This window comes from Microplitis demolitor, chromosome 8 (assembly GCF_026212275.2).
Source record: "Microplitis demolitor isolate Queensland-Clemson2020A chromosome 8, iyMicDemo2.1a, whole genome shotgun sequence".
Taxonomy (NCBI): Eukaryota; Metazoa; Arthropoda; class Insecta; order Hymenoptera; family Braconidae; genus Microplitis; species Microplitis demolitor.
The window spans coordinates 3043563-3064983 of NC_068552.1; the positions used below are offsets into that span (position 1 = coordinate 3043563).

The window sequence follows — 21421 nt, forward strand, 5'->3', positions numbered from 1 at the left end:
ATAAACTATAGATGCAATTTTAAAATTTTTTTTAACTTCCCGCTATGAAAATTGAAAATATTTGAAAAGAAGGAAAAATATTAGTTGCGGACCGATTTTCAAAAATCGACCCGATGAAAAATGATTTTTTGTTATACTCGTTCCAAAGGTTAAACTTTTGAGCGCTGGGTGGCTTCCGTAAAGGGACTTTTTTAGAGACTCTACTATACCGTCTTTTTTTCACGGCCTAAGCCGTGAAGTTTTACCCCCTCCTTCTTTTTACTAACTTTTCGTGTACACCCAGACGAAGTTGAGAGAGATCGTAAAAAAAAGTCGCATTCTAGTGTACTGACCAATGAATTTTAGTTAAGTTTAAACTTAGTTACTATTGAGTGGCGCTAATTATTTCTCTGCTGGCAGTTTATTACGAAGCGGACCTAATATTAATAAAATAATAACAACGCCATTTTATTAACCATAAATACACGATACAAGTAAATTATCACCGTATATTATTAATATTAATGCAAGTAATACAAATTAGTCAACTATTTGTTTAAGAAATATCTAAATTCACCTATGAGTGTGAATGTAGCAGACATCAGACAAATTTAAAATTATAAATAAATAGAGTAAATAATTTAAAAAATAATATTTATAATAAATGCACATATTAATATTTGAATTTTTTAAATGAGCATTTTTTGAAATTTAAATTTATTAATTATTTACTCTATTAATTAATAATTTTAAATTTGTCTAAAGTCTGCTACATTCACACTCATATTCACCTACAAGTGATTGAATAAAAAAAAAAATGTCATTATTTGCCTCCTATCCTCAAAAGTTAAACTTACCCTGATTAAAAATATTCATTGAAAAGGATTGAAAATTATTTCAATTCTTTTCAATCCATACGGAAGTTTTGGAAAGTATTGAATAAAATTGAAATTTTAATCCTTTGAATACTTTGTAATTCTCACAATGGAATTCAAAAATATTGAAAGGAATTCAATCTTTCATCATTTCAATACCTTCCAATATGGAATTATTTTGGTATTGAGAAGAATTCAGAAAGATTCAAAAATGTCAATTCATTTTAATTCTTTTCAATCCTACACGTGGCCCGAAATGTGATACTATTTTAGTATTGAAAAGTATTCAGAAAGATTAAAAATATCAATTTTTTTGAATCTTTTTCAATTCCTCAAAAGTTTAGAAATTCTCATATCATTTTTGGATTCAATAGAATTGAAAAGTATTAACTTTCGGCCCAGATGAAAATCTGGTGCTATAGAAAGTATTCAATTCTCTTCTTTTTCGTGATTATATACAAATTATATACAAATAAGATATAATTATGTACGATTGTATACAAATGAATCAGGCGATTTTTTCTATCCTATTTATACATAATTTTATACAATTGTATAAAATCTTTTCCCATCGGGAAGTACATGTCGATTTCTCCTCGGCCAACATTACATGTGATCTGAGACGTTCCCTACTCTACTGCCCTGGGTGTGTAATATACTTGTTCGCTAAAAATAGGAATGTAATGGAATAACTAAAACTACAAAACTTTAAAAACAATTTTTATTTAATAATTAATATTATTTTTACATAATTGTGATAAGTTATAAATGATAATACTAATTTACTCTTTCACTTATATTGTTAATAAATCATTTTTAAAAATGATCATAATCGTTAATATTCTTTGTATGTATTTAAAAAAATTAAAAATTTAGATTGCAGGTTAATAGTTTGACTTCTTTCCAATCGGCCAATAACATAATAATTTGATTATTATATTTAGTTATTTTCAGTAGTTTAGTGAATATTTCAGTCCGTACTACTTTTTTTTCAAGATTATCGAAATTCAAATATTTCAAATGCTGGAGATTTTTTAATTTAAAAATTGTTAATTCAGCTAAAAATAAAACAAATATGAAAATTTCTTATTATATGAAAAAATAAAATTATAAGTAAGAAATAAATGAGATAAAATTGACCACTTGAAAAACCCTGATTCAGAAATCTAATTTGGAATGATTCAATCCATACTAGAGTGTATACCTATATATAGTCAATTTTGCCAACTTTGAATTTTTTTAGATCGTGTTTGAATCATTCCAAATTAGATTTCTGAATCAGGGAAATAAATTGATGCAATTATTTGCAAAAAGACATTTTTATATACATTACTTTTGTGGCCCTGGTGAAAATTCTTCGGATTTTTGTCTGAAAAAGTTCTTTAGAACTGAGTTTTCGGAGAAAATTCCGAAAAATTTCCGCCAGGGAAGTCTATTATTTCTCATACTTTTGGTTGAATTCAGGCTAGTAAAAATTTATAACATAACCAAATTATTTTATCATAATAGTATTGAGACTATATTAATAAATAATTACCTTTTGTTGTACCTAAAAAAAGATAATTAAAATATATGGTCATGAATTGAATCCCATAATCATTCGGTATAATGCTTTCTGGTATTTCGTAGCGTTTAAGTGTTGTAAGATGTCTATTGCGTTCGTCGAAACGTGATATTTGAACGATAAATGTCCTTGCTCTGAAGAAAGGAACTAAAAAATAGTTACAAGGTGTATATTTAATTAGGCTGATTCTAAGCAATCATCTATTTTTTTTTCTTTTTCAAGGGCATACTCTCAAAAGTTTCAGTAGAATAAAAAAAGACGCCTGTTTAAATTTGAGCCCTTAATATTAATATTCAGTACTCCTTGAATACGATTTTCAATTTCCCATTTAAACCCAGTGAACATACTAACGTAACAGTGATATCACATTTAGAGAACAGATAATGTAGCAAATTCAACATAAATTATACATTCCGATGATATAAAATGTAATGTAAATGGTATGTCAAGTTTGTGACGTAAATGTGACATTAAGATTACATGCATGTTAATGACCGAGTGACATCACATTGGTGACCTGAATGTGACATTATATTTATATCACACACTAACGTTAGCTTTACATTCTAGATATTATCTCAAAATTAAGTAACAAAATCAACTTATAAGTGACATAATCTTGGTGATACTATTGTATCGTCACATTTACATCACAATGTAATGTTTCGGATATGTTCATACTGTTACTTCATTCTTACATAAAAAATAGTTATATTTATTTTACATCGAAACATTTCATCACATTTATGTTAAAAATTTTACTTTATATAATGTACGTATTTCGACGGCATTGTAACAGAAAGGGTTATGCATAAAAATTATGTAAGGTACCGGCGGGTAATAAGGCCTAGCTAAGGGAGATTTTGAATAGAAATCGAAAATATTGCATTTAATTATCAAAATGTATTATTAATCCTACCAAAAACAGATTCTCTGTATAACATCGCGCCAAGTACACGTTTAAAATTTTTTACAATTATGAAAAAATTATTTTTTACAAAAAAAATAAATCAAATCGAAAAAATACCAAGTACCTAGTATGATGCAAAATCATAACAAACATTTTCATAAAATTTCAAAAAAAAATTGTATAACAAAATTTCAATGTACTTAGTGTGCGTTACTACATGTACTCAAGCAAAATTAATTTCTTATAAAATCAAACATGTTTTTTTTTACTCTTTTGTAAACACACCAAGTACATTGAAATTTTGTTATACAATTTTTTTTTGAAATTTTATGAAAATGTTTGTTATGATTTTGCATCATACTAGGTACTTGGTATTTTTTCTATTTGATTTATTTCTTTTGTAAAAAATAATTTTTTCTTAATTGTAAAAAATTTTAAACGTGTACTTGGCGCGATGTTATACAGAGAATCTGTTTTTGGTAGGATTTGTTTTCTTTTTGTCGTGTTGATTGTGAATATTATCAGAGATTGCTTAATGAAGTTGTATGTTTGAGCTCCAACTTAACTCCTCATTATATACCAACTCAATATAAACCGATCCGATTTATTTCAATTGCAATCGTTTGTTGGTCGTTTGTCGATCAATGTTGACCTATCAAAGTTGTTTGAGGGTTAATTGCTTAATTATGAAAAAGTAAATAAAAATTAACCTTTAATTTTTTTCATTGAACCCCTCTATTTCGATATTTTTTTTATTTTTTCATTTAAATTGCTAGGAAACCGTTTGTCGGTGATTGTTGGTGAAAACAAATAAAACAGTAATTTATTTATAACAAAAATGTAATTGAAACTAGAATTTCCATTAGTAGTCTTCAATAAATAATATTTTTTTTTTGTATAATGATATTTTGTTTTTGTATAATGATATTAAATCTTCGGTTAAAAAATTAACTTAAAAAATAATTATTTGTTTCCATTGATTAAAAACCTGATTTCCAAATTTCGCCAATAAGGTATTGACAGGTAGCGCCACAATGTTGTTAGATGTATGAAATTACGCTAAAAGCCACTTTAGATTAAAACTGACAGTAATTTAACAATTGAAATTATCAAAATGTGCTGCTTGAATTGGCCGACAATTTGATAGCAAAACTTGAAAATAAAATTAGCGGTTAATTTTTTTTTTAATTTAGAGGTTACTTTTTTTTACTAGAAAAAAACCCTAATAAAAGTTCCCATGAAATTTTTGTCAAATGTCTGTCAAATTCGGACTTTTCCGTTTTTGACGATAATTCGTATACGACTTTCAAAATGAATTTGCATTCGAATTCGGGTAGTAAATTTACGTCAAATTGTATAGCAAGTAGTATGCAAATTTTCGTGAAAAACGGAATAGCCCGAAGTTGACGACATTTGACAACAATTTCATAGGAACTTTACCTAGAGTTTTTTTCTAGCCAAAAAAAGTAACCTCTAAATAAAAAAAAAAAATTAACCCCTAATTTTTTTTTTTCAGCTTTTGCTATTAAAATGTCGGCAGATGCGGGCGGCAAAATTTGGTAATTTCAACTGTGAAATTACTGTCGATTTCAATCTGGAGTGACTGTTAGGGCAGTTACGGCAGACGTCAACTGACCCTAATAGCACAATTTGCTTGAGCAAAAGTTGACTTACAAAACCTGATTTTCCTTAAATTTTTCATAAAATTTTATGATTATGAAACGAATTTATTTATGCTCATAAAAAATTTGCATACGAAACTATAGTAAAAAATAAAGACTAAAGCACCGCTGGTGGCGCATAAATGAATCATTGCTATAATAAAATTTCAATGTTTTACTGCATCATGGCATTTCTTATGACTTTTTATTCTCTGGCAGTGCCCTTTTTGCATGAAAAAATTTTAAAAACGTCTAAATTGGGGGTGCTATAGTATATGCTGGCCTAATTTCAATATTTAAATTAGTTCTCATAACTAAAATGAATAAAGTTTCATAATTTTAAGACGAACAATCAATTATCTTTTGAATATAGAAAGAATTTTTTGAAAATTTACTATTTTAAAAAAGATTATAAAAATGAGTGCTAGAATGAGCCAAAAACCACTCTGTCTACGGTATATAGTAGTACGGTAGCTCGCGCCATGACACTTCACACATATACATGTGTTTAAACGTGTACTTGGCGCGAGACCCTACCGTGTCTCCTGATCTTTATTTCAATACATTACCCATAAAATGTACACGGAGACAAAAATATAGTAAAAATTACAATCTTATAATAAAATTTACTAACAAATATGAAAAAATACATTCTGTATTATAAATATTACTAAACGTTTAGTAAAATTTACTAGTTAGTAATAATTACATAATAAGATATTAAAAATTACTACGCGTAATGTATTTTTTACTAACACAATTGTATTTTTTACTATCTGTATAGTAAACTCTACTATGTATAGATAAAATTAAAAGTTGATAAGAATAGCATATACAAATATGTGTTACAAGTTCTGAATCCTTTGTCCAAAGGAGACACCGGGCTGTCAGACATAGGATAGGACTCACGCTTAGGAGATCAGGGTTCGAATCTCCGTTGAAACCAAGTGATTTTTTAAAAAACAAAAATCGACACCAACACCAATACAGATGACATAAATAACAATAATAATCAAAATGATAGTAATAATCATAATAAAAGTTAAACCTAACAAAAAATTAATTTAATTTTTAACCATTCTAATATAGTAAAATTTATTAAACAGAATAGTACAATTTACTTATCTGTTTATGAATTTTTCATATAAATCATAAGCGTTTCAAGATTACTATCTAAATTTAGTAATTCTTCCCATATTTTTTTGTAAATTTTGCTATATTTTTTTCTCCGTGTAATGAAGTAATGGTAATTTTTACCATAAACAAACAAAAATTACACTTTTACAAAAGCCATACGAATAGGCCTTATTTTACTTCGGTATTGTAATATGGTCTACGAGTTAAACAAACTGGAATAGTTTAACTATACTCAATAAAATTGGTATTAGAGATGAATTATCATTGCTTGAATTTAGGAACAATACTTTTCAAGAGTCAGAAGACTAGATTGTTTTGCCCAACAGCACTTAAAACTATCAGTATCCGTTTTAAGAGTCAGAAGACTAGATTGTTTCTTATAATTTCTTTGCGCTACGATAGCATATGACGAATGATGAAATATAGAAGACAGGGAACGTGGTATCGGGACTCTGTAAATTTGTCGTAACAACTCTTATGCAGGATCTTTCTACTAGAGTAGCCTTTAGCAGAGGCGATTATTTTAAATATAATTTCTGTCACTTAGGCCTTACTACCCGCGGGTACCTTATTTGTTATATATATATAATTAATATTTTTACATTCAATTTGTGTAAAAATGAATATTTAATATTGAAACGCGTCGAGGTTTATGTCGAATCGGTGGAATAAACTTTTTTTTTTTTATTATAGAAATTTACATCTGTATGTTCATTTGCTTATAAACGATTTGAATGATTATTTTTATCGTTATTAATTCATTTGTTTTATTATCGAGCTTTTAATTTCCACTAAGAATATTTATTGATCTTATCTGGTACAATAATTAGCTGATGAGATATAAAATTCCAAATCTAAAAAGAAGATTTCCCCGTGTTATTTAAAAAGGAAATTCAAAATTGCAATCAGGAATACTTGATATTAATATTAAGTGCTAAAATTTCAACAGGCGTCATCCTTTAATCCTACTGATACTTTTGAGAGTATGTCCTTGAATAAAAAAAAAAATTAATACACAATAAAGTTACATACACTTGTTGACGGCTATTACGACATTGATACATGGAACGGTAAAATCATATTCCTGATTAGCGTTCCGCATATACGAAAAACTTGCAGTATGGGTTCGATCATAAGCACTAATTTTCACTGGTAAAACTTGCGATCGTGGAATTTTAACAATTGTTGTTAGCAAAGTATTTGATTTTATTCCCGAAAGTTTATAAACTACCATTATCTGCAAAACAAAAATAAAATAAAAGTAATTGAATTTATAAAAAAATTCAAGACCATCTAATTACATTATAAAATAACTCAAAATAAATATTTGAAAAAAAAAAATTACTTATATTGTGTTGAATAAAAGATCAAAAAATTTTATTACTTTTAAAATAAATATGTATCAAGTTATAGAGAGATAGAGAGATCGTCTTTTTTCCAAGCATGTGCGCGTAACATGTAAGTTGTCACGTGCAAAATAAAAAACGTTTGAGGAGGTTCGACCTAACAGTTATAAAAATCCATTATTTTAATTTATAATAACATAACGAATTCATAAATTAAAATTTACTACTTATTTAATTAAAGAAAGTAATGAATGACTTGGTTATTTTTGACTCATATGATTTAATAAAAAGATTTGGCAACAAGTTAAAGTTGGAAAATCCTTTTTACATTAGATTCGATCGAACCTCCCTAACAAATGCTGATATTAACCGAAGGTTAACGAAGACTATTGAATTATTGTTCAGCAGTTTAAAGTAAAAAATACTACAATAGATTCGAAGTTTTATTCTAAGTACCTGATGAAAAAAAAATTTAATGGAATTGTATAAAATTGAGTAGAAAAAATGGTCCGATCCAATTGTATACAATCGTATATAGTTATATCTAGTTGTATACAATCATATACAATCGTATATAATTCTATATAAAAATGCAAAAAAAAAAAAAATAATAAAATTATATATAAATGTATATATTTGTATGCAATTATATAGAACTTGTATATAATTATATATAATCTATATTTAGAACAAGTACTATTCTTTTCACGCAAGTATTTTTGTATTCTCCAACTAAGAACACAAAAGTTGCTTTAGCCAAGAGAAAAAATTTCTTGGGAGAAAAGATCGATGTGGAGAGGAGGAAAGTCACCGGTGCTAGGCAGCAGCAGCGGGAGTAATTCGGTGCTCGCCACTAGATTGCGCCTACCATTTGTAGTGGGCCCCTGGTACAAAAGATATTTTAGAATTGTTGAATTCAAAATTTCAGTACGATTTTCTTCGAGTACTCTGTCATTTGACTGAGCTACAAGTACTTTTTTGAATTGTACTATGGTATATCCTATAATACATCATGACTTTAATATTTAATATTAATGTTTACTTGAAATACTTTTTGCGAAATAAAAATACAAAAGAATACGTTTCAGATAAAAAAAAAAAAAAAAACATAAAGAATCAACACGTCAATCTTTTGTTAAGAGAATACAATTTGATTGTGAAAAATTTAAGTCTCTTTTGAAGAAGCAATCTTTTGGATCAAGAAATTTTTTTTTCTTTTGACCCAAGCAACTTTTATTTTCACTTAAGCAATTTATTTTTCGGAGCAAGAGAATTTTTTTTCACGCTAAGAAATTTTTTCTTGGCTCAACGGTTTCTTTTTTTTCAATCAAAAGACGTTTATATTTTAGAGCAAGAAATTTTTTTTTCTTTGGGGCAAGGAAAAATATCTTGGTTAAAGTAAACTTGTTTTCGTTCAAAACGTTGAATTTTTAGCCAGAGATGACTTATTTTCTTTAGCCAAGAATTTCTTTTCTTAAACCAAGAAATTTTCAATTTCGCTTCAAAAATAACTTTTTTTTGAGCCAGAGAATTTAATGTCTTGAACAAAAAAAAAAGTTTTTTATTTTTATTAAATCAAGAAAGAAACTTCGGAAGACAATAATTTTCTTGAACCAAGTTAACTGTTTTTTCTGTGTACGAATACAGTATGTAATTATGTACAAATTTATATGTTTGTATACAATTATACACAAATTATATGCGAATTATATACAAAATATATACAGTTGTATACAATTACATATAATTATGTACGATTGTATACAATTGGATCGGGCCATTTTTTCTATTCAATTTTATACGATTGTATAAAATCATTTTTCCTTGGGTATAAGTAATTTTTCATCATAAAATAATAGGTTCTAAAAAATAATATTTTGGGGAGTAAAAATTAATACACGTAGAGTAAAAGTCGGTAGATTTAGATAAAATATGCACAATAACTGATTAAATATGGGATCGCAAAAGAGCATAAAATTAAATAATTATACCACTTTATCTGCTGTTAAAAATTACTCACTAGTAGAGTAAAATATAGTCGAGTGATATTAATATTGCAATGAAAAATATTAGAAGTTGAAATAAAAATATCAATTTTTGGATTGGCCCAGAGTTACTTGAAATTACAGAGTAATTATTCAAAGAACATTTTTTCCGTATGAAAACAACATTCAAGGAAAACAATTCACATCACAACTATAACTATACGTACTTTTCTCTCCTCTGCATGAAAATCAATAAACTTGAGAAATTCAGATGAATTATACCTAATTATTAATAATTTTTTTGTAGTTATTTCATTTCCAACGTAATCCAATCTGATGATGTGCATTGTTTTTGTACTATTATTTATAATGTAAAAATATTCATCAGTTCCTCGTCTTGTTATGAAAAAGAAAAAAATTAGAAATTTATTAAATTTGACCAGCATCGGTTAATAAATTAATAACTCTATGAACTTTCATATTTATTACCGAAAATTTATTAAGTTCATTGAATCTTGTAAGAAAATAGATGATGGTGTTGGAATTTTAGTCTTTTTTTCAACGTCCCAAAATAAAAGTTGATCGCGAAAACATACAACATAAATGAGTTTTCCAGTACCTACAAAATTTTACTAAATTAAATTTCGATAAATTCATCAAAATCCAAAAAGAAACTTAATATTTATAAGCTATTAAATAGTAAATAAATTATATTGATTCACCAGTTATCCAAAGTTTCACTTCAATAAAATTCAATGAAATTGGATTTTCAATGCCACGATCTAATCCAACATTACGATCAACATGATCGTCAAAATAAAATGCATGTGATAAGTGGATGCCTTCATCAATCTTATACAACCAGTTTAAACCAATGCGAGTTATTCCCACAGCAATATAACCAGCTAAAACAATTCATTTGAAAATATATTAATTAAAACTCAGCAATAGTATATTGTGAGACAAGGGATGAAACAAGACAATTACAGACTAGGGTGAAGTTGGCTGCTCGAGCCGTAGACGAGGCCTGATCAACCGCAGTATATGAAATCCCGTTTCATCCTTAGTCACACACTAAGGTACCCGCGGGTAATAAGACCTAAGTGACAGAAATGATATTTAAAATAATCGCCTCCGCTAAAGGCCACTCTAGTAGAAGGATCCTGCATAGAGATGTTACAACAAATTTAAAGAGTCCCGACACTACGTTCCCTGTCTTCCATATATCATCGTCCATCATATGCTGTCGTAGCGCAGAAGAAATTATAAAAAACAATCTAGTCTTCTGACTCTTGAAAAGTATTGTTGCTAAATTTAACTGATGATTCATCTCTAATACCAATTTTATTGAGTATAGTTAAACTATTCCAGTTTGTTTAACCCGTAGGCCTTATTACCTTACCGTAGTAAAATAAGGCCTACTCGTATGGTTTTTGTAAAAGTATAATTTTTTGATGTTTATGGAAAAAATTACCATTACTTCATTACATTTTATGGGTAATATATTGAAACAAAGATGAATGATAATTAATTCGATAATTAAATGCAATATTTTCGATTCTATTCAAAATCTCCCTTAGCTAGGCCTTATTACCCGCCGGTACCTCATATTTTTCTCGATTATCTGCATCGGAAATTCAAGACTTAGTGTCAACAGCCAGTAAGAAACGTGTTAATTTCAAGCCAATAATGCGAAGAACTGTTAGAGAATGAGAAATCTATGATTTACAGGCATTTAATAATAAATGAGAGAAAAAAATTATTTTCACTCATTTTTTATTAATTTTTTACCACGTTTTTATTAACTCGCTTTTATTTATGTCTGTTCGAGTGGAATTTTGTAATTGATTTTAAAGTAACTTCTCGATGAGCAGGAGACTTGAAATTTGGAACAAAGCTCAAAATTAGATGACAATGCAAGAAAATGAAAAAAAAAATTTTATAAATGAGAAGAAGCAGCACTAGAAGAGGAAGAAAAAAATAAAAAAAACAAAAACAAATGAAAAGAAATCGAATAAATAATTCATATTCGTTTGATTGTCTGTTCAGTACGAATTTTTTATAATTAATTTAAAACTAATTTCTGGATGAGTTATATTCTCGAATATAGCTCACGACTGGATGACAGATAAACAAACACTGTGTAATGAAAATACAATTAAGGAGATGGAAAGAATGTAACGACTAGGACCTCCAGCACCATGAATAGAGTCACATGTTCAAAATTTTTAACTAAAAAGAATCTGACTTTGATTTGTTTTAATATTTTTAAGTATAAATCCTATAAAAAATGAGTTTGATATATTGGTAGGTAGAAATCGCGATTTTCTATTTCAGATTTGATTAAGTGAAAAAAAACTGAAATAAAGCTGAAATTTGTCGCATGTCTTCGTCATCATCTTGTCCAGGCCTTTAAAATCGATTGCAAAATTTCACTCACACAATGCTAAAAAGCAGAAAATAATTATCGAAATAAAAAAAATTTTTAATATACCACGTTTTTAAAACGAACTAAAAAGTGTAAAATAATATTTCTTATTTTCATGAATATTGAAAACCACATACAAATTCCGAACTTCTTACAGACAGTCCTAAAAATTTATAATTGTGAATTTTTAATAGTTATGAAAATACTTGTAAGATTAAAAACGAAAAACGGGGGGCGCATGCAACAGATAATTGATGCATCAATAGTTCAATTAACAATTTTAATGCACTGCAAATAATATGGACTGATTTTAAAGTTTTTTCATTGATAGCTCTTCTCTACTCCATGTAGGAACTTACAAGCTCTGACAACGGGGCTAAGCACGGACCAGGACTGGGTAACCCAGCTCTGGCTCCCCAGTGTCGGCCCTAGCTAAGGCCCAGGACTGGGCAACCTAGCTCTGGCTTCCCAATGTCGGCCCTAGCTTAGGTCCAGTCGTGGGCAACCTAGCGCTGGCTTTCCATCCTTGGCCCGAGATTAAACCAGAACTAGTAAGCCCAGCTCTGGCTTCCTAGTGTCGGCTCTAGCTAAGGCCCAGTCGTGGGCAACCTAGCGCTGGCTTTCCGCTGTTGGCCCCAAACGAGACCCAGTCATGGGTAACCCTGCTCTAGGTCTTCAATATTGGCCCAAGCATGAACCAGAACTAGTTCATCGAGCTCTGGGTTTCCACGGTAGACCCTAGCTAGGACCCAGCTATGAATAACATCTACCCATACAGGAAGCCCCCGAGTTGAACGACGGGGCCATGCCTGGGACATTATTGGGAAGCCCGTCTTGGCAAACCTATACTGTCCCATGCCTGGGCCATAACTGGTTAATTAGTATTGGTCATTCCAATGATTACCCAGGCTTGGGCCAAGACTGAATACCCTAGCTTTGGCCAACCCTAGAGTCACCATAACATGGGCCAAGATTGAATAACCTAGCCTCGGCCGTTGGATGGTTACCCTAACATCGGCCAACACTAGATAACCTAGCCTTGGCTAAGCCGAGAGTCATCCTAACTTGGGAATTATGGTGGTAGAGTAAGATAATTAAGCTGGGTTCTTGATAAATAATCAATTAAATTCAATAAATTTTATTTTAAAAAATTATGTAATTATAATATAAATAATACGAAATTATTTTTTTCTTTCTTAATCAAAAATATAAATTAAATTGCTCTTTATATTTCATAAAACCGAGTAATTGTAGTAAAATGAACAAGTAGAACATTTAAAAGTTTAAATTGAACGTTAGTAGGTTCGTCCAGTAGCCAGCGTTCAAACCCAGCAATCAGAAGGACGGCAGTTCGCACCCAGAGCCCAGCAGAATTTTCACCGCGTTTTTTTTACGTTATTTACATCACTTAAATAGTTTAAACGTTAATGATCACAAACTCTAGTACTTTAATAATAATAAATTTTTTTTAAAATGAATTTATGTGTTTTTTCGATGCATGGGCCAAGTCTGGCAACCAAGCATGGGTCAGGTCTGACAACCAAGGTTGGGCAAGGTCTGGCAAGCAAGCATGGGTCAGGGCTGGCAACAAGGCTTGGCACCCAGTTATCATTCCAGACTTCTACCAAGGCTGGAACAAGGCTGGCTTACAAGCTTGGCCCAGAGTTCAACGTAGGTGAACCAAGCCTGAGCCAAGCCTGGGCCCGTCGTACTTTCCTATCTGGGACACTTCTTATAGTTATATATTGCATGCACCCCACGTTTTTCGTTTTAAATCTTACAAGTATTTTCATGACTATTAAAAATTCACAATTATAAATTTTCAGGACTATCAGTAAGAAGTTCGGAATTTGTATGTGGTTTTAAATCTTCATGAGATTGAGAATTATTATTTTATACTTTTTAGTACGTTTTAAAAACGTGGTATACCAATCATTTTTTTTTATTTCGATAATTTTTGTTAATTAAAATTTTCACTTGAAAACTAAAATGAGTAATCGAAAGTGACAGGTAAACAAATGAGAGTAATAAGGCTGCAAATGAACATTAAATATAACTGACACCGAGCAGAAATACGCATGTCTCTACCTGTTGTATAGAGGTATTTTTGAATTACGAATTCACTAGCAGTTGTTTGCAGCATTGGCTTGAAATTAATTTGTTTCAACTGGCTGTATCGACACTGAAACTTTAAATTTTGTCGCTGATATTATTAAAAAATTTTTGCATGACTAAGCAATCTAGAAACGACTAAATATTATAGGAATTTTTGCTTACATTATAAGTAAAAATTACTGAATCATACTAAGTAATATATCACACATATGTAGTCGCCCACCTGAGCCGAAGGCAAGAATGGTAAAAAAAACGGATTGGGACGTCCTACTACACATTTCTCCGTGGTGTGTATACAATTTTTCACCAGATCTATACTTGAAAGTTTAAATTTTTTCCTCTGTTTGTGAGAAGAATGGCGTATGCGCTAATTTTTATCATTTCGTTTGAACGAAAGGCAAAAATTTAAACTTTCAGCACAGGTATGGTGAAATAAATTACCATTATAAGTAAAAATTACAAGGATTCAATAATTTTTACTTATGCGGTATGTAAAAAATCACTTTATTTTCTAATCATTTATAGTTTGCCAGTCATCTATCAATTGTTGCTCAAGTTTTTTCTTTTGTATTATAAATTTGTGATTTAATGGGTAGAAGCTAAGCATTGAAACTATACTGATTACATTAAAAAAACATATCTTACCTAATAAATCAAAAGAACATCTTATGTCTTCAAAATTTAATGAACGAGGAAATTCTGCAGGAAAATTCTCGAAATCATTCAAATAAATTCGGCCTGCATCAATTGTTTTACGCCATTTTCTGTACAATAAAAATATTTTTTTTAACTCTTTTTCTTTTAAATGCTTGTAATTAGCACTTTTCAACGAGGGATATTGTAGTTTAATCAATTGATTCTTCCATGGTTTTATTTCGTTCATTGAACATTTGTCCTTCCACTTTGTCATATCATCAATGATAGCTTTCCAATTACTATCGACGTGACGTAGTGCCTGACGTTCTTTTCGTTCAAGATTAGAAAATATTTTTCTTTTAATTTCATTCGGCAACTGACTAAAGCTCATTGTTAAATTTATTGTATGTACTGTTATCGAGAATTAAAAATTTAATCAATTTAAATATGACGAACTTGAATTATTTTCGTTAATATTTTTTTTTATGTTACGTAGATCAATGACTTGATCAAACGACAGTTTTTTAATTAATGAGTATGAGACACTTTCATTCACTTTATATAGAATATCTAAATGAGTAATAATAATCGAGAAATATTTCCTGGTCATTGTTAAATGTATCACCGATGCAAGTCGACGTATTTCTAATTCATCCTCGCATCTTCTATGCATGATGTATAGAAAAAACAGGATTGTGTCAGAAATCTGTAGAAATTGAATTTTTCGAAAATCCTAATTCAGATTGTGCCTCGACTCAAGAATCGTAGTTTTGTTTCTCTTTTATGATTCATTCTTTACTTGTATAATTTTTCATAATTAATTATTTGGATTTATTAAACAATACTTTATTAAATATATCTCATTACAAATGCTATAAGGGCTATAAAACATACTAAAAAAAAATTTTTCTAAAATTCCATTCTTTTTTATACTCAGAATTTTTTTTTTTTTTTTTTTTTTTTTTCAAATTGAAATTTTTTTTCAACTAACGAAAAAATTTTGGCCACAATCACGTTAGTTCTGGAAACTAAATTATTTCGTCTCTATTCTACTCATAGAATATAATTACGTCAATTTCCGAAAAAAAAAATTTTATACGCCCTTATGGCATCTGTAACGCGGTATATTATGCATGGTAATTATTCCCATAATGTATGGAAATTATTACCATAATATATTGTAATTGTTACCATAAATTTCTCTCCACGAAGTGAGTATTTATTCAATATAAAACTTAATGAATTTAACATATATAAGATAATCGAAGCTATGATAAAATTAATCTAAAAAATTTAATATTTTTTTACGTTTTCACAAAATTTCTGTAAAAACAATTCGAATTGAGCAATATACAGATATACACTAAGCATATATCAAATCATTTTTCTTAATCAGGGAGTATAAAGTGATTCTCGAAAGAATTCTATTTTTTAAATAAATTATGACTGAAGTTATAATTACACCTAAAAATAAATAAATGAACGGTGATACTATCAAATGAAATTCTATTCAACACCTCCATTTTTTTTTATGTTTTGTTCATCAGTAACTAAGTGCTTATGTTTACCATTAAATCTTGCAACGAGACATTGTAATAAATTTGCGTATTTTACTGATCCATGTTGTAGTCCTCTTTTTTGCCTTTTCTTTATTTCATTTATTATAAAATATCACAGTTTTATTAAGTATTGTTATACTTGACTTATTATTTGTCAATATTTAATTTTTTAATTTTTTCTTGTCATGGCTAAGAACATCTCAAACGAGATAAAATCAGCGTTGACTAAAAAGTTTAACGAATGCAAAACTTTTGAAGGTTTTACGTTCATATCTAACGGGCGATATCGTTTAGTTAACAATCAACCGGCGAATAAGTCACCAATTTTTTGTAATTTGTCATTTTCTTTACTGTAAAAATTTTCGAAAACGCGGATTTTATTCAGAGTGCATTCGTTTCTTTATTTATTTGTTTTTTATATGTTAGGGATATCGCATAAACTCGTCGACGCCGACCTCACGTTGATCAAGAAAATTATCGTGTGGCGGCGACAATTGAACGCAGTGGAAATTTTGTCATCGGTGAGGGGGGCAAAAGTGGGAAGGGTAGGCAAAATGGGGCACTCCCAAAATTTTATAAAAAAAATTTTTTTTTTTTCGTCTAATTGCTATAAATCTGATATACTTGCGGGTTTTTAGCCTTATGCATGACACCTGGGGCAAAATGAACCAGTCGAAAATTGTTAAAAAATGATTCTTTCATATTTTTATCGTCAAATTGGGAGTGCCATCTGGGCTGCGAAAGTGTGTGGATGTGATATGGTTGCTCTCATCTCTTTCACAAACAAAAAACAACAGTGCTCGTATTTTTGTGCCCTAGTGTTGATTATCAGATCTGCTTAAGCATTGCGCAGCGATACAAATATAAATAATAGTGCTCAAATAAATAATTTTTGTGAATATTGTATCTATCTTTAAGATACTGAGTCTGTAGGTTAAGTTTTATGTCGCAAGGAATGACTCGTTGCTTGCTCTTCCAATGTCTATTAACGACATCTCTAAGTCCACACGTGAAGCTCTTGAACCTATAATCAAGCCGCCGAAATTAAAGTTATCTACAATTACCACCCCGCAAAATTCAAACGAAACAACCAAGAAAGGACGCCCATCTAACAGTGAGCGCTTGCGTACCACCAGGTCGTCTTCCTGTCCTTCAATACTTGATTTTATCGAGAACACATGAAAGCGTGGTCGTGACGAATCTCAACAAAACCTCCCTGAAGACAGGCCGGCCAAAATTCCGTCCAATCCCTGCTTACCACCTTAAATAGCTATCTCTAATGAAGAAGCAGAAATGGAGGAAATACTAGAAGAAATCAAAGCTCTCCGAAAAGAACAAAATATCAAGCACCAGGAACTCACTATGAAGATCGAACAAAACTTTACGGCTTTTACAGCGGCCTGCTCTGGTATTACAGAAAGCCTAAACAAGCTCAAGGAGGAATACCAGCAATCCAGAGCTAGTCACGATGCCAGAATCACTGCACTGGAGACAAATTCAATCAAAAAATCCCAGATAGAACATCTGCAAGAACTCTCAACCATCCTAGAATCGAAGGCGAAGAATCTACCAACAGGTAATCAAGATGAGATTAACAAGAAGCTTGAGGACATGGCGCGGAAACCAGAATACCTAGAGAAAGAACGTAAGAGGAATAATATTTCAATTACTGGTCTTACGCTGCCAGCTACTAACCAGGTCACCTTTGTACATGACTTTCTTAAAGATAAATTTAACATAGATTGTGATACTGGCGCAATCAATATATTCACAAAGCGAATCATTGTCAACCTGAAAAACTCAGACCTAAAATCCGTTGTCATGAAAAATAAAAATAAAATATTGGATGGTACAAAAGTCTACATTCACCCTGACCGAACCCATAAAGAATCTCAAGAAGACTGGCAACTTATAAATGCCAAAAAAAAGTTCGAGAAAGAAGGCAAAAAGGTATTGCGAAGTCGCAACACTCTAACTGTTGATGGCACAGTGTACCAATGGTGCAGCGAAGATAATAAACTTATCACACGTGTCAACAACATTAACGCAAAGAGCTTTTCCAGCGACAAAATGCCGATGGATACCACTTCCCCCCAGGAAAAAAATTAAACAAAACCAGCAAGAGCAGTAAGACAATTAGAATAACCTATTGGAACGTGCATGGACTGTCCAACCTAGCGCTCTGTCAATCTATTCACAGCCATGACATAATTTTAGTATGTGAAACCTGGTGCTCCAAACAAATCTCTCCGACATACCTACCAAATCACCAGACCTATTGTGCAAACGCTACGAGAGATCATGATGTAGGCCGAGCAAGTGGAGGCCTTCTCACAGCAATCAAGAACCAGTTCACCTCAGAAACTATAGAGGAATCCCCGTGGTGGCTATTCAACAAGGTTAAGGCTGCTGACACAGCTTTAATAATCGGGTCTGTATATTTCAAAAAAAGTCTGGATCTGGATTATTTACTCGGTTTGTTGCAGGATACCCTGGATCACATAAAAGCACAACATCAATTTGAAATATTTGTCCTTGGAGGCGATATGAATGCTAAAGTTGGTCAAGTTGATATTTGGCCTGAAGAAATCTTTGAAGAACTTGCTCTGAACAATTGCATGAGCACAACTGACACAACTGTTTGCGAAAGAGGCAGAAAACTCACTGAATTTATGGCTGATAATAATTTTGTTCTCATCAATGGTAGAACCATATCAGATTCTCCAGCGCAACCGACTTTTGATGAAAGAGGCAAATCAATAATTGATCTCGTCTGGGTGGATGCATCTTGTCTGCAATATGTATTAGATCTTGAAGTTCTTATGGAGCCCTCTTTATCTGATCGCAGACCAGTATATCTGTCACTCAACGTTCTATCAAACGGCAACTTGAATAGCTCGTTTACCCCGCTTGGCAAGCCTGTCACAAGTATCAAATGGACAAACAGCTGTGTGAATGAATTCCAACAGTACCTACGATCAGTTGAAACACCCAGTACCAACAGCCTTCAAACCAAACAGTTATATGAGTTATTACACAGCACGTTATTCGAAGCGGCTGACAAGGCGGGTATTTTGATCACAAAAATTCCTTCTGTACAGCAATCTTATCGCCTGAACCCTTGGTTTGACGTTAATTGTAAAGAGGCCAAGAGAAAGCTTCGCAAAGCTCTTCGTACTTACAAGGCCTGTCGGTTTTCGACCAATTCCAATACTAATGTAGCAATCTGTAAAAAGACCTATAGAGACATATGTGCTAATAAAAAGAAAACATATATGCAAAACATTAAGGACGCCTTCGCCAATCTAACAAATCCAACTAGCTTCTGGGCCGCAGTAAGAAAAGTTACGTACAAAGGAAACAGGCTCAATAATATCAATTAGCTCCTGGAATGATTTCTTTGCCAACATCTATCACCCACGATGCGGTATATACTCCAGACTATCTACTCCTTATAACGAAATGCTAGACTCCGAAATCTCGTTTGACGAGCTAGATGATGTTCTATCCTCCTTGAAACATGCTAAGGCTCCTGGACCTGATCTTCTGACGAACGAGGTATTCCAAAACCTCACTGGGCCATGGAGGAACCTATTAAGGGATCTATTCAACAGAATTCTCGATTCAGAAACTGTCCCGAACAACTGGGCTAACGCGCTAATGACCATGATTTTCAAAGAAGGAGACAGAACCGATCCTGCTAACTACCGGGGTATTGCCATAGTCAATGCTGTAACTAAAATATTCACCCTAATCTTAAAAAAAAGATTTGTTAAATGGATGGACTCTGAAAAAATTCTTCCAGAATCACAACTAGGATTTAGAAAAGGACGCAGCTGTACGGATGCAGTTTTCATTCTAATAAGTGCTCTTCAGCTACAATTTAGACACCAGGACGGGCGAGAAATCTTTGGTATATCTGTAGACTTTAAAAGGGCCTTTGACTCTGTCCCTCACCACCGCCTATGGCAAAAGCTACAAGGAAAAAATGCGAGCAGCAAATTTATAAACATCCTCATTTCTCTGTATGAAACAGCCTCCTTTCAAGTCAAAGCAAACGGTGACCTTTCAGACAAGTTTGATGTAACCAGGGGTGTACTTCAAGGTGAATCAATGAGTGCTGATCTCTTCATCTTCTTTCTCTGGGACTTTGAAGAGTTCTTTCGGAACAGAGGACTTATTGGACTAAACATAGATGGACTGAACGACCTAATCATCTTGCTATATGCAGATGACACCTCCATCTTTGCTCACTCTCATGTGGATCTCTCCAGGAAGCTAAAAGCCCTCCATGACTACTGCTCGTGCAATGGACTTGAAGTTAACCGAAAGAAAACCAACATCATCATTTACAAAGCAGCTGGCAGACTTAAGCAAATTCCTGAATCCTTTAGAGCCTACAATGGATTTCCTTTAGATGTTGTCAACAAGCTGGACTTTCTGGGTGTTAAAATCTCATCATCAACCCTAGGACTTGCCGCGCTCAACACAGCTATACTGAAAGCAAAAAGCGCTACTGGTCTTGCTATCTCGATACTCTCTAAGGCCAAATGTGACTCCTGGGATGCTTATAATAAACTATTCGAAAGTCTAGTTGCTTCGGTACTCTTGTATGCCTTTCCGGCATGGGGTCTTAGATACCGCAACTCACTTGAAACTGCACAGTGTTTCTACTATAAGAAGCTACTACGCCTTCCTCGTAACGCCGCTGATTGGGCAATTAGACTGGAGTTCAACCTGGCACCTCTGGCCTGGAAGGCAATGAAGTTACTTTGGACTTGGCTCATTAAGAAATTACGCTCAGATGACTCTAACTTGGTCAAAATATGCCTGCGTAGGACTTTTAATCTTACAATGGAATTACAGCATACCTCTAAGTTCAATTGAGCTTCACAATTAAGAGAATTCCTAATGGAATGTGACCAGCTGGATCTATTTTATACACTTGACCCAGACATCTGGGAGTCCAAGACAGAAGAAATATTCAATAGATACAGGGCCACTTTAAGGAACAAGGACTTCGAATCCTATAGACAATCAACATATGCTCAGCTAATAATTCCTAGATCGCCGCAAGACCGTGAACCGACCTATCTCCTGGCAAGATACTCTATCTCGATTAAGCGTGTCTTTGCACAACTGAGACTTGCAAACAGGTTCATTTGTCATCTGTCGCTTCTCAACACGTCATGCAAACTAGATCCTGACAACACTTGCCCTCTTTGT

General features: G+C 31.7%; 1 protein-coding gene across 1 annotated transcript; it reads right to left on the reverse strand.

The window, feature by feature from the left end:
* Positions 1-1612: 1612 nt before the first annotated feature.
* LOC128668390 (uncharacterized) lies at positions 1613-15180 on the reverse strand. The gene is made up of 7 exons (XM_053741261.1): positions 14646-15180; positions 10180-10362; positions 9947-10076; positions 9685-9853; positions 7159-7363; positions 2392-2565; positions 1613-1912 (listed from the first exon to the last, which is right to left on the reverse strand). The coding sequence occupies exons 1-7, from the start codon at positions 15025-15027 to the stop codon at positions 1719-1721; spliced, it is 1437 nt and encodes a 478-aa protein (XP_053597236.1). The 5' UTR covers positions 15028-15180; the 3' UTR covers positions 1613-1718.
* Between the last annotated feature and the right edge of the window lie 6241 nt (positions 15181-21421).

Coding starts and splice junctions, on each gene's coding strand:
- LOC128668390 (XM_053741261.1), bottom strand. CDS start 15,027: ATGAGCTTTAGTCAGTTGCCGAATGAAATTAAAAGAAAAATATTTTCT. Junction 10,077..10,179: donor AGTGAAACTTTGGATAACTG/GTGAATCAATAT, acceptor AAAATTTTGTAG/GTACTGGAAAACTCATTTAT. Junction 2,566..7,158: donor CGTAATAGCCGTCAACAAGT/GTATGTAACTTT, acceptor ACTATTTTTTAG/TTCCTTTCTTCAGAGCAAGG.